Source organism: Chiloscyllium plagiosum, chromosome 17, assembly GCF_004010195.1.
Source record: "Chiloscyllium plagiosum isolate BGI_BamShark_2017 chromosome 17, ASM401019v2, whole genome shotgun sequence".
NCBI classification, from domain to species: domain Eukaryota; kingdom Metazoa; phylum Chordata; class Chondrichthyes; order Orectolobiformes; family Hemiscylliidae; genus Chiloscyllium; species Chiloscyllium plagiosum.
The window spans coordinates 33972248-33987177 of NC_057726.1; the positions used below are offsets into that span (position 1 = coordinate 33972248).

Below are 14930 nucleotides of genomic sequence, written 5' to 3' on the forward strand. Positions count from 1 at the left end.
CCCAGTCTGACCTATCACCCTCACCTTGACCTCTTTCCACCCATCACATTTCTGACACCCCTCCCCCAAGTCCCTCCTCCCTACCTTTTATCTTAGCCTGCTGGACAAACTTTCCTCATTCCTGAAGAAGGGCTTATGCCCGAAACGTCGATTCTCCTGTTCCCTGGATGCTGCCTGACCTGCTGCGCTTTTCCAGCCACACATTTTCAGCTCTGATCTCCAGCATCTGCAGACCTCACTTTCTCCTCAAAGATATTCTCCACAATAAAACATCCTTTCTGCAGTTTTTTGTTGAGGCTTTCAAAGGAATCACAAGATATGGGAAAAGGAGCAGAGAGTGACCATCAGTCATAAATCTGTACTATGGAGAAAGTGTCAACATCTTCAGGAAGGATAGAGAAAGAAGAAATTGATGATAAAAGCAGGTATACAAATGAACTTGCTTGGAGAAATGTTTGTTTGAAGGTTTGCTACATTAACAGAACATTTGAATTACAGAAGGAAATGGTGATCAAATAGAGAAAATCCAAATCACGAGGAAATTATGAAAACCACAATATTTGATTTGAACTGTGGTTAAGATAATTCTGGTTTCATAGAAAGGTTTTACTATACCTCCAAGTTAGGATCTGCAGGTACATTTTGCAATTACGTTTGCTTACCTTCAATGTAACTGCTCTCACGAATGGATTTTCTATCATTCTAGGCAGTGATTTTGGAAGGATTTTTCATTGAGCTGTGACCAATTTTATACAGCAGGTCAGTGCATTGCCAATGAGAACATACAACCAACAATATGCCACTGCACAAGAATGAACTGAATATGAAGCTAGATTTCCTGTAACAATTTGTACCACCATGTTTTCCTTGTTAAAATATGTGCATCTATACTTTGACACAGAAAAATGACAGATGTTTGAGACTTTGGCAGAAGCATACCAGAAGACTAACAATTAGGCTGACATGCTAGATTTGGGTTGACTTTTTGTGGGCAGAACTTCCACCTGCTCAAAATATTGACATAAGCACAGCTAAAGACTCTTTGCACTCCCTATGTCCTGAATTTCAATATGACTTGTTGGAGAACAGAGAACCACTTTGATTTATATTGGTGTTGCTGCATAGACCCCTAAAGAAAAATGGTGAGATTTAAAAAGAAACAAAATAAGGAAATGGCTAAGAGAGCAACAAGTTATCATGTGGTGGTGTGGTGTCTGGAATTTCAGCTCCTCAGATAAGCCACCTTCAGCTGGACTTCCTATCTCTTCAATAGGTGTGCAATCCCGATACTCAAAAATGCTAATGGTATCTATGTTGCACAATTTCTATTTGACTTTGGAAAATCCACAGGATTTTGCAACCAAAGTCCTCAGTGAGCTTATCTTTGTACTTTGGTGCATTATTCATTACAGACCATCAGAGCCAATCTCCTTACCTAAATTGGCAAAGATTTCATTCTAATATTTTATTGTAATAGCTCAGAATGCAGTTACCTAATGCAGATAATATAATCAAAACAAGGTTTTCATTCTCTCAATCTTGTTTTGAGAGAGATGGGATACTGCAAAATAACTACTAAGGGTTTACTGGATTGAAACTAAAATCACAGCTTGGAATAACAATTGGCCCAGGAACAGTAAATAAAATGGCTTATTTTGTGCAATTGGTGTCACCCAAATGATTGTGGTGTCTTTTCAGATAAATGAATTGGATTTGTTCATGAGGTGAAATTGTTGATGGCATAAAATAACAACATGGGTTAACTGTACAAATGATTGTAAATGAGTTCAGGAGCTTTGTGGATTGGACAGATGAATGTCAAATAAAATTGAGTGCAGTGAAATGTAAGTGGATATATATTTGGAGCAAGCAAAGGAGAGGAAATATAGGTTAAATGATAACACTTTATAAAGAAGTACAACTGCAGAGACTTTGGGTTCAGATCAACAAATTTTCAAAAAAGGAGGCCAAGATAATGAACCTTTTTAAATAATGTATGGGAGCCTTGGTATTTTCACTGGGTTAATAAAAACGTTCGAAGACTTCTTGATTATCTCTAGGGTATCTCTTGGAATAATTATACAAAACATTCTCTCAAGAATCACAAATAGGTCATATGTATTCTATCAATGAATAAATTTTGCCCAAGCTGTTGACAGAATGGGCTAAATGGCCTTTTGTTCATTGTTTTCTTGTTAAAGCATTTTTTTCTCCTTTATGCCTCTCCTTGTAAAGGTTGGCTTGATCAGTGGTGTCAGTCTCATTGTAGGAACAATGATTGGCTCTGGAATCTTTATCTCGCCTAAAGCTGTTTTATCCAATACTGGAGCAGTGGGACCTTGTTTGATTGTCTGGTCAGCTTGTGGAGTCCTAGCAACATTAGGTAAGCAAAAAATAACATCCTAACCAATTTGTTTCAGACCACAGATATTCTAACCAGTCATAGAATAAAGAGAAATTGTTGCAAAAAGAATGATGTACTTTGGAATTTTATAATATTTTTCCTTTACAGCAAAAATCAAAAAATAATTACAATATCTCTCAACTGCTGAGGAAAGGATATGATTAGACATGGAAATAATTAATAATCTATACAGTTAAAGGTTTACATCTTTTTTAGAGCCATAAAGAATGGAAAAGTATCTATTATCTTATGAAGATGAAATGTAATGCTTGATTAAAAATTCCCAGTCATTAAAAATGAACCACTATTTGTTCGCTTTCCATAATATTGTTAAAAATCAATTCAAATAAAAATTTCACAAATCACTTATAAACTCTCAATCCAAATGTCAAAACCTTTCACCAACTCCCACAACAGTTTCTCATTTTGAAGATTAAATATGCAATTATACAATGAGCACTCAAAATTATGAAAGAATTCAGAAAAGAGTGTAAATGTACCAGGCTATTATTAACCAGTTCAAAATACTCCAGGAATGAATCAGTGCAACTGTTATTGTTCTACACAACATACTTCTTAGTGTCAGCTTTATTCCTAATAAGCAAATTCTTAATAATTAAGAAGCTGAAAGGTTATCATGGGTAGATGGGAATGTAAAGTTATCAGCCATGATTTTATTGAATGGTGGGCAGACTCAATGGGCTGAATGGCCTATTCCTACTCTTAATTCATATATTCGTATGTCCCACAAATGTTTGGTCCCCTACCCAAGGGAAGACTTCCAACCTAATATGGTGGAGGGTTGTTTTTTAGGACTGGACGCCTGTGACCAGTGGTGTTTCAGTCGTGGGTCCACTTGTGTTTGCCATTTACATAAGTGATTGGATGAGAATATAGGAGGCACGGTTAATAAGTTTGCAGATGACACCAAAATGGATGGTACAGTGGACAGTGAAAAGTGTTATCTAAGAGTACAATGGGATCTTGATCAAAAGGCTAAGAAATGGCTGATGGAGTTTAATTTGTATTGTGTATTAGGCCCACTTGATAAGAACATGTACGCTAAATGTCCTAAACTAATACAAGATCAAAATACTTTAGAAACAGGAAATCTGAAATAAAACCAGAAAATGTTAGACTTACTTAGCACCTCAAGCGGCATTGCAAAAAGGAGTAACAGAGTTAATGTTTCAGTTATGATGAAAAGTAATCAGTCTGGGAAAATAAGTCATATAGTTAGGTGTATAGTGAGGACTTTAAATAGTGTTGTGAGATGGGGTGGTGGGTAGGAACAGGTCAAATAGGGGGAGATTTGGAAAGTTAAAGAGAAAAGGCAAGGTGATATAAGCAATGTTAACCAGAGTGTGACAGGAAGGAAGAGAGCATACAAGAATAATAGTGCACTAGCATATATGGTCAAGTTGAGGAAAATAGCTTTAACTTTACACAGAGGGAGGAGGGTACGGATGAAGGGAGATTTAGAAATCCAAAAATAAAAGTTGAGGCAATAGAAAGGTATATCAATGTGGCTTTGTGAAACAGGAAGGAACAGAAATAGAAACCGACTAGTGCATCAGAGAGTAAGATCCATGTAGGGCGTAAAATAATGAAGTGTCTTTATAAGCATGTGTAGAGTATCTACAATAACATAAGTTAATGAGGAACAATAATAGAGATAGATAGTTTAGATGTAATTACCATTACAATATAAGATTGCAGGTTGACTAAGGTTGAGAAATAAATGTTCCAAAGGTACATAACATTTTAAGGAAAATTGCTTTAAGCTTGCACAGAGGGTGGCGGGTTTGGATGAGGAGAGATTTAGAAATTTAAAGTTGAGGCAATAGAAAGGTTTGTCAATGTTACTTTGTGGAACAGGAAGGATCAGAAATACAAAATGCTGCCAGAATGGAAAAGAAGGATGAGTGACCCTGATAAGATAGAATTACATCAGGATGTCTTGGCTTGGAAATTTGGAAGGCTGAATCAATAAACGTGGAGGTTAAAAATAGCAAGGGTCAAAAAGCACTAGTGGAAATAATTTACAGTCTCCCTAAAAGTATTTATTCTTTTGGACAGAATGTTAAATAAGAAAGTATTGAAGCTTGTAACAATGACAATGCAATAGTTGTGGAGGTCTTTGATTTGCATATTGACTGAAATAATCAGATTTGCCAAAAGTGGACTGCAAGTTGATTTTGAAGAATGTTTTTCTAGAAATGCATTTCCTGGTGCAATATATTATGTTGTGGATAAAGCTGTTTTATATCTAGTGTTATGAAATGAGCAAGGTTAATTAGCAATCGCATGGTAAAAGTTAACTTTGGAACTAATGATTTACAATACATTTGAATTACACATTAACACTGAGATTTCACGCTCTGTGAAGTAAGCTTTGGGGAAGGCAAATTTGGTGATGATAACATCCCTCTCCCACCAGTGAGAAAACTCATCATATCAAACACAAGTTAGGAACTTAAGGGCTATCTGGTGAGCTTCTCATCCAGTCAGGAGTCTTGACACTGAATTGCCTTCTAACATGAGACTACCAGCCAATCAGAGGCTGGCAGCTTCAGGGACTGTCACTAAAGGCCCAAGCTGTGCAGTAATTGCTGCAAAAAGAGTTGTACTAGTAAGCAGAAAAGTGTTTTCTTTCATGATAAACCTTGGTTTGTTCTAATAAGACCATGACTTTCTAAGCACATTGTTATTACTTGTTTATTAATAGACTCTAGCACTTTCCCAGTGATTGATACCAGGCGAACTAGTTTGTAGGTGAGGGCCATGGGAAAGAAGGGTCAGGGATATCAGGGTCAATAATCTAAAGCTATTGGGGAAGTTTTAATCAGCCACCCACTGTCCCATTACCTCTAAATTGGGCAAATGAAGGTTCCTACCAACCCAGCAGGCAGGATGCTTGGTTTTCCTATCAGGAAGGCAGCCACTTTCCTTGCCTGGCAGAATGGCAGACAATATGGACTGAATAGTGGTGGGGTGTTGTTTGAGGCTTGTAGGTGGTTATGAATTGTTCACATAAGGATCTTAATTTCTGGAGGATGAGAAGATGGCCCATGGGCCTTCTGATCCAGAATTCACTTGTTAACATTGGTAGAAAGGGACAAGTATCTATCCTGGCTGAAATGGCAAATTTTTGTCTTTCTTGCCACTTTCCTCACCTCCTCAAAATTGCAATCTACTAAATTTGAAACTTAAGCAAGACCAACTATTCCAAAACAAAGGAAGAGCTGGATATGATTACTTGGGAAAGAAAAGGGTTATAATGTTGTAAGGCATGTACAACGTTTAAGGATATTGAACATTTTGTCAACCAGCAAAGAGCCATCAAAAAGTTGATGTTTAAAAAAAGCAATTAAAATAAACTAGTCAGGAATTTAAAAAGAATTTGTAAGAATTTTTGCAAGTATGTAAAAAGGAAGAAGATTCCTTTGTGGTGCAGTGGTAGTGTACCTATCTCTGGGCCAGATGGTCTGTGGATAAAGGGGAAGTGGTAGATGTAGTATGATAAAAATATATAATGTGTCATTATCATGAGGAATCTGGATTGTAGAATAGAGATAAAGTAGATTTGTGGCTTCAGTTTTGTGAAAGTAACTTTTTTAAAAGTTCAGAAATTCATTTAGAAATAACAGGGAGTCCAGAACTAGAGTGCATAGATTTAGGGTGAGAGGGGAACGATGTAAAAAAGACCTAAGGGGCAACTTTTTCACACAAAGGGTGGTACGAGTATGGAACAAGCTGCCAGAGGAAGTGGTGGAGGCTGGTACAATTGCAACATTTAAGAAGAATTTGGATGGGTATATGAATAGGAAGGGTTTGGAGGGATATGGGCTGCGTGCTGGCAGATGAGACTAGATTGTGTTGAGGTATCTGGTCGGTATGGATGGGTTGGACCGAAGGGTCTGTTTCCATGCTGTATATCTCTATGACTCTATAACAGTGAACTAACTATATCTCTTCCAAGAAGACCTGTCATTTAAGTCAAATGCATTGATCAAAATTTTGTGTGATTAATTGATGAAATGTTTAAAAAGTTGAATTTTTTTGATCCAGAGAAACAGATTAGGGGCCGTTAGTAGTTTGAATTCTGGATTGAAGAAAGCAGTTTTATATCAGCCGAAAAGCAATTTAGTTTGTGAAATCTCCAAGCTGTGGGAATTTGTCAATGTCTTCGACAGAGTAATGCATCTAAGTTTCCTGAAGACACAGATAGATTTGGATGCAAGCTTTGAAGAAGATACAAAAAGGTTTCAAAGAGATACAGATAGATTCAGTGATAAGGAAACAAGGTCAGACTTAGGTTGCAAGAATAGAAATGCAGAATATCATTTATTATAACAAGTGAAATGTGTAAATGTTGATGTTCAGAGACACTCATGTACATTTCTACATGGAACATAGAAAGTTAGCATACAAGAACAGCAAAAAAAATTGGAAAGGCAAATGATGAATTACTCTTTGCAGCAAGATGTTTGGAATGCAGGAATAAAGTCTTGCTACAATTATATGGGGTATTTATGAGATCACACCCAGAATACTGCATATAATTCTGGTGTCCATTTTTCAGTACAGATGTACTTACATTGGAGACAGCAAAGCAAAATTTCAATAAATTGGTCCCTGGAATGAGAGGATTGTCCTGTCATGGCTGAGTAAATTGGGCCTGTACTGCCAGGGTTTAGAAGAATGAGAGCTGATCTGACTGAAACATGAGAGATAATGAAGGGGCTTGACAGGGTAGACATAAAAACATCGTTTGCCCTGGCTGGGGAATTTAGAATAAAGCAAACGAAAGGAGCCAATCATTTAAATCTCAGACAAGAAGTCTTCTTCACTCAGAGGGTTTTTAAAAATTCCTTATATTAGAGGGTTCTCATTGACTGTTTTAGAGCTGAGGTGGAAAGATGAAAGGGCAGCACAGTGGCTCTGTGTTTAATACAGAAGCCTCACAGTAACAATGATTTGCGTTTGATTCTATCCTTGGGTGACAGTCTGTATGGAGTTTACATATTCACCCCATGTCTGCATGGGTTTCCACAAGGTGGTCTGCTTTCTTCACACAGTGGAAAGATGTGCAGGTTATATGGATTGGCCATATTAAATGTGGGGTTACAGGGTCTGGGTGGGATGCTCTTCAGATGAGCGGGGCAGACTCAATAGCTGAATGGCTTCTATCTGCACTATAGGGATTCTGTGATTCTGTGTTCATTTCTCAGGAAATCAAGGGGAGTATGTGGAAAAGTGAAGTTGAAGGTCCAGATTATCAATGATCACAATGAACCAAAGATCAATGGGATGTTTCTGTATCGTAAATTCTTATATTCTCAATTTAAAAAATTTGAATTAAACTGGAATATATCCTTGAAGACTCATTATGTAGATATAATGGTACAAAATGCTCTGATGGTATTTTTCTTGTTTTCCCAGGTGCATTGTGTTATGCTGACTTGGGAACAATGATCACAAAATCAGGAGGGGAATATTCATATCTCCTGGAAGCTTTTGGCCCAATTCCTGCATTCTTATATTCATGGATGTGTATCGTTGTTACGAAACCTTCTTCATTTGCTATAATCTGTCTGAGTTTTGCAGAATATGCAGCCACACCCTTCTATCCTGGCTGTGAGCCCCCACAGATTGTCATCAAATGTCTTGCTGCAGTTGCGATTAGTAAGTATTATTATTGTTCATAGACTGGACATTCCTCAAACACATATAACTGCTTCTAATTTTATGATTAAACATCTCAGAGGAACATTATGAACCAACGTTTAACACTCAGACACAGAATAAGCAAGTCCCACAGAAGATCAAAATATTCAAAGAGGTATGTTGAAAAGGCACAACCTAAATGAATGGGTGTGGCAGACAGATGATGCCATAGAGTCATAGAGATGTACAGCATGGAAACAGACCCTTCGGTCCAATCCGTCCATGCCGACCAATCCAATCTAGTCCCACCTGCCAGCACCTGGCCCATAATCTCTCCAAACCCTTCCTATTAATATACCCATCCAAATGCCTCTTAACTGTTGCAATTGTACCATTCTCCACCACATCCTCTGGCAGCTCATTCCATACACGTACCACCCTCTGCGTGAAAAAGTTGCCCCTTAGGTCTCTTTTATATCTTTTCCCTCTCACCCTAAACCTATGCCCTCTAGTTCTGGACTCCCCAACCCCAGGGAAAAGACTTTGCCTATTTATCCTATCCATGCGCCTCATAATTTTGTAAACCTCTATAAGGTCACCCTTCAGCCTCTGACGCTCCAGGGAAAACAGTCCCAGCCTGTTCAGCCTCTCCCTGTAGCTCAGATCCTCCAACCCTGGCAACATCCTTGTAAATCTTTTCTGAACCCTTTCAAGTTTCACAACATTTTTCCGATAGGAAGGAGACCAGAATTGCATGCAATATTCCAACAGTGGCCTAACCAATGTCCTGTACAGCCGCAACATGACCTCCCAACTCCTGTACTCAATACTCTGACCGATAAAGAAACACATACCAAATGCCTTCTTCACTATCCTACCTACCTGTAATTCCACTTTCAAGGACCTATGAACCTGCACTCTGAGGTCTCTTTGTTCAGCAACACTCCCTAGGACCTTACCATTAAGGTGTATAAGTCCTGATAAGATTTGCTTTCCCATAATGCAGCACCTCGCATTTATCCAAATTAAACTCCATCTGCTACTTCTCAGCCCATTGGCCCATCTGGTCAAGATCCTGTTGTAATCTGAGGTAACCCTCTTCTCTGTCCACTACACCTCCAATTTTGGTGTCATCTGCAAACTTACTAACTGGGCCTCTTATGTTCGCATCCAAATCATTTATGTAAATGACAAAAAGTAGAGGACCTAGCACCGATCCGTGTGGCACTCCACTGGTCACAGGCTTCCAGTCTGAAAAACAACCCTCCAGGCTTCCAGTCTGAAAAACAACCCTCAACCCTCTGTCTTCTACCTTTGAGCCAGTATCCAAATGGCTAGTTCTCCCTGTATTCTGTGAGATCATCTAACCTTGCTAATCAGTCTCCCATGGGGAACCTTGTCGAACACCTTACTGAAGTCCATATAAGATCACATCTACTGCTCTGCCCTCATCAGTCCTCTTTGTTACTTCTTCAAAAAACTCAATCAAGTTTGTAAGACATGATTTCCCGCGCACAAAGCCATGTTGTCTATACCTAATCAGTCCTTGCCTTTCCAAATACATGTATATCCTGTCCCTCAGGATTCCCTCCAACAACTTGCCCACCACCGAGGTCAGGCTCACCAGTCTATAGTTCCCTGGCTTGTCTTTACCGCCCTTCTTAAACAGTGACACCACGTTTATGTCCTGGCAGAGTGTTGTAGGACACATTGATAGAGGTATTTCTTGGGAATGAAGATCCAGTAATGCTGATTATCTGTGAGACAGCAAAATGATAGTCGCATAGACATCACTGAAAGTGGCAGAGGAAAGATATATGGTCCAAGAGAGTAAAACTGTGGTCAGAAACAGACTGTAGCTGATACTGAAAAACTATTAGGACTTCATTTAATATTGCTCAGTTTAGTATTAATTTGCTTTAATATCAATAAATTACTTGGACTGGTAACCACATTGAGTGACATGCTATTAAATTTAAAATAATTTACCCAACCCAATGGTGCCAGTTTGACATGGCCTCTTGTGCACTCTGACTAGAGATTGCTTCCTGTGCCCCAGCTTTTCAACACATGTCCTCTCCCAGTGCTCAGCCTTGTGACCTCTCCGCAATCATGCCTTTTCAACTTGCAGCCACGCCTCATGGCCAATCCTGTGATGCTCGAGGCCGAGGCACTGCTGATTGAATTCTGCATGAGGGAGCCTTTGCAGTACTCTTCAAGCTCCTCACTGCCTGCTTGAGCCATTGCTTGCACCTTGTCTTGTAACTACTGCCTGATAGCATCTTTTCAAGAAGAAGTTTGGAGCTTTCTCCTGGCTGCCAATATCTCCAGGGCCCAATTAGACAAAATGGAGCTGCTCCTCTGACCTGAATGTAGAGCCTTGAACTTCTTCCCCTTCCTCTGAGCTGTTGTGAGTCATGACTGAGTATGATAGATTGGCTATATGTACTTCGCTGTTCTAAAGTAGAATTATGTGACAGAATGAGATTGGACCTATGGGTTTAGATGTGTTTTAGGATGAAATATTTCATACTTTGAGATTGCTAAATGAATTCATTTGTCTTTTTTGATGATTTTTGTTTTTTTATGAACTTTTGCAGTTTTGATCACGTTCTTGAACTCGATTAGCGTCAAACTGGCTAGCTACGTTCAGAATTTTTTAACTGCTGCCAAATTGCTCATTGTCACTGTCATCATTGTGGCTGGGATTGTTCTCATTGCACAAGGTGGGATGTTACTGATGTTTGGCAATGAATGTCAATAGAAAGTTACATTAAATTCCAATCTTAGATTAAATTCAATATTGTTCTCATCAGTTTTACACATAACTTGATTTTTAAAAAATTTATGTTCATCTCTAGGAGTAAGTTATAGTACCAAACTTTAAAAATAGACTTTAGTTCTGCTGTCCTGATTTACTCAATGTTAATTGTGACTATTATAACAGAGAGAGATTTGCATTTAATGACTTAATTAGAGCTTTCTCTGAGTTTTACAGAAATATCTAAATATACACATCATTTATTAAAATGTTATCGGAATAACTTGGTGTGGAATATTTTAGTGTTTAACTCAAGGAAATATACTGCAGGTATTGGCCACATACATGGATTAAGTTCTCAAACTATGAAAGTGTTTAGGTTCTACTCAGAATAAAATTGTGCAGTATTAAAGTATGCCTGTAAATAATTTGCCAATCAGTCTTTAACTGTGGTCGATTTAATAAATGAAATCTCTGACACACTTGTTCATTGCATCCAGTGGGAAAATACATTATTATTTCATCTGCTGCAATAAATGAATGTATTAGATATTCCATTAATTAAATTTACCATAGTTAAAGGATTGATTGGCAAGTTATTTACAGGTATAATATTGATATTACATTATTAAATTATACATTATTTTTTCATCCATTTGGTTTGGGAAGCTTTTTTCTCAGTCACCCAATTGTCCAGCCATATTGTGTTTGCTAAAAATGGAATGCAATGCACTTGTAATTGGTGTGGTGGCAATAATGACATGCAGATATCACTTTAACCTTGAAAAATTAGCCAAGGTACACTATCCGAAATTGAAATTGGGATTATTTGAAAAAAGTGATCATAAAATATTAACGATACCTATTAAATTTTGCCATAAATACTATATATTTATAGATTAATCATAGAGACAGTGTATTAAAGTTGGAAACTTTTGTTATTGTATTATATTTCTGTATGGAAGCGTAATCTGATTATATTAACATTGATATAAATAGAAAATGCACAGACAACAGTTATAAATAACCAGAATTATTCTATAGATATTATTATTAACTCAGGTTATCAATACCTCACACAAGGAATCATTCACTAGCCAATTCATTAGCGTTTCCAAAGATTTGGAAGCAATCAGTACAATTTCTGGATTTTCCCAGACATTGTCCAGACCTAGATCTAATTTACTCACAGTATTTCAGTTTGAAAATGAAAACAATATGGAAAGAGATATTTAGAAATTTGCAGGAATTGGATCTAAACAGTAGCTTTTCCAGAAGTACTTGTGATGCCCCAAATTGTGTCACATTAAATGCACCTAACTATGTAGCCATATAAGATATTATTGGAAGAAGTATACTCAAATTGTTCTTGGGTATTTTTCTCTGATGTAGTCTTGAAAGATTATTTTGTTTTAAATCATTTAATTGAATTTCCTAGGTTTTACTCCTGCTTAAGGAGACCTAGATAGTATTCAATCTGTCATTAATAGGTATGAAGATTTAACAGATGTGGGCTATTATTGGACAATTAAATAAATACATGAATGTATATAGTATCATAATAAAAAATCTTAAAACAGATACATTTTAAAACAGATAACAAAAAAAAATCTTAGAACAGATACCTTTTGGAATGCAATGTCTGTGGTCATTAAGGCCAAGGAAGCCATTCTGCAATAACAGTGAGATGAATGACCAGGTTTTTATTGGCAGTATTGGATGAGTGGCATATGTTGGCCAAGGTACCAATCTTACACTGCTTCAAGTAGTGAGTAGTATGCTTTTTAAAAAAAAACTTTGTCTTACACAAGCAAACAGAACTATTTTAAAGTGTATCCTCTGGTTGTACGCAATATGAGTAATATGAGCAAAGTTGCTTTATGGCCCATCCTTTGTTCCCCTGTGAAGCTAATTGTGGGCACGTGGTTATGATTGCTTTTCAAAGATCTTAAAATGACATTATTTGACACTGACTAAGAATTACCATTAATGCACAAAATCAAATATACAAATTAGAAATAACAAATACGTAATATAATGTACACTTACCTCTGCAGGAAATACACAGAACTTTAAAAATTCCTTTGATGGAGCTCAAACCTCCTTTGGTTCTATTAGTCTGGCATTTTATAATGGACTTTGGTCTTATGATGGATGGTAAGAGACACTCTAATTGTGTTTTTCTATCGTGTTATGTTATTCAGTGGAGAATGCCTATATATCAAAAGTTTAACCAAAATAGATGAAATCCCTGCTATCAAATTTAGATGCTCAAAAGTTTGCAATTATTTTTGGAAGCACTCATATTATTTAAAGTAAATCAATTTAATTTGATATTGGTGTTAATACGTATATTGTGCTTACGTCTGGCCTTTCTAGGAATCAACTCAACTTTGTCACAGAGGAATTGAAGCATCCCTACAGGTAGGAAAACTCTGGTTTTGCATTCAAAATGCAAATATATTTAGGTCCTACAATACCAATCAAAGTTAAAAATATGAAATATTTTGAGTTTTCAACATATAGTCAAGGCTGACAGTACCAAAGGAATGTAAATAGATTCAGCAAAATGTTAAACTAAGGCTCTCCTGTTTGTTTGTCTGCCAACATCTATAGAGAGAGAAGCAAAGTTAAGGTTTCGCATCTAGTGACCCTTCTCGTAGTTAATTTCACCATTCCCCACCACTTTTCCATTCTGATGAAGGGTCACTGGTCTTGAAACATTATTCTCTTTTTCTCTGTACAATTGCTGCCAAACGTGTTGACTTTCTCCAGTACATCCTCTGTGTTTCAGATTTAAATCACCTGCACTTTATTGGTTTTTAATTTGCGATCCATTTCACTGGTTTACTTGGAGATAATACATTTCACATCATCATTTGAACTGCAGGAATTTTCTCCCGAAGTCCAAGACAATGCCTCTCCTTCAGCCAAGAGTAATAAGTAGATCATCATTTTAAAAAATCTGTCGGATTTCGTTTTGGAAAAATATTCGCCCACATACAAGTAACTACATATTAAAATTATTTATTGGTTATAAGATCATTTTCTTCATCTTAGGCAGTCTCTTGAGATTGAGGATGACTTTCTTGCATTCCAGATGCATGTGTCCTTGAGATAATGAACCAGTCACTTGTTTAGGAATGGATCCATATACTGTGCTGCAGTTGGTGTGAGTAGTGTTTGAAGAGGTGGCTGGGTAAAATACTACATATTAAAATTATTTATTGGTTATAAGATCATTTTCTTCATCTTAGGCAGTCTCTTGAGATTGAGGATGACTTTCTTGCATTCCAGATGCATGTGTCCTGAGATAATGAACCAGTCACTTGTTTAGGAATGGATCCATATACTGTGCTGCAGTTGGTGTGAGTGGTGTTTGAAGAGGTGGCTGGGTAAAATGCTGAGCTTTTCACACACAGCTTCGACTGTTTGCCTTTTTGAGAGACTGAAATGATTGGCACCTCCTGCTCGTTCTTCTTTTGCAGTTTGGGTGGTCATGGGAAAGAGAATCTCAAGAGTTGGTAAGGATGTTAAATTTCTCAACAGAGGCTTTGAGGATTTCCTCAAAATATTTTCTCTGCCCTCCTGGCAACGACTTTCTATGACAAGACTCGAAGTAGACAGCTTGTTTTGGAAGCCTTGTATCGGGCATATGGATGATGTGGCCAACCCAACACAGCTGATTAACAGTAACTAGAGCCTCAATTGTTGGCCTGCCATTGGATTTTGCAGAGGCATTACGGTTGACACTTCTTATTAGATTTGAGATGTCGGCTGTACATTGACCATGTGTCTAACACATCCAGAATGGTAGGCAACACTACTACTCTGTAGACAATGAGTTTGATGTCTTTGTCATGCACTTGCACAGTGGTAATGATGTTGAATTAAATTGACAATGTCTGCCTTGATAAAAAGAGGCTCCCAAGATATGAAAATTGATGATTCGTATTTAATGGCATACCTTGGATCTTCATAGTCAGAAGACCATGATGCATGGCACGAACAGGCTGTTGGAGATCTTTTTCATATTGATGATCGTTCTAAGGCCCATTGTCTCATATGAATCCATGAATGCATAGCTATTGGGAA

The 14930-nt window shown here is 37.4% G+C and overlaps 1 protein-coding gene across 1 annotated transcript in view; it reads left to right on the top strand.

Annotated features, from left to right (window-relative positions):
* Positions 1-14930, top strand: part of slc7a9 (solute carrier family 7 member 9) — a 62890-nt gene that overhangs the window by 25399 nt on the left and 22561 nt on the right. Inside the window, exons 3-7 of the mRNA XM_043706833.1 lie at positions 2236-2383; positions 7850-8092; positions 10675-10800; positions 12893-12992; positions 13215-13259. Of these exons, the coding sequence (XP_043562768.1) occupies positions 2236-2383; positions 7850-8092; positions 10675-10800; positions 12893-12992; positions 13215-13259 (662 nt within the window). The remainder of the gene's footprint in view (positions 1-2235; positions 2384-7849; positions 8093-10674; positions 10801-12892; positions 12993-13214; positions 13260-14930) is intronic.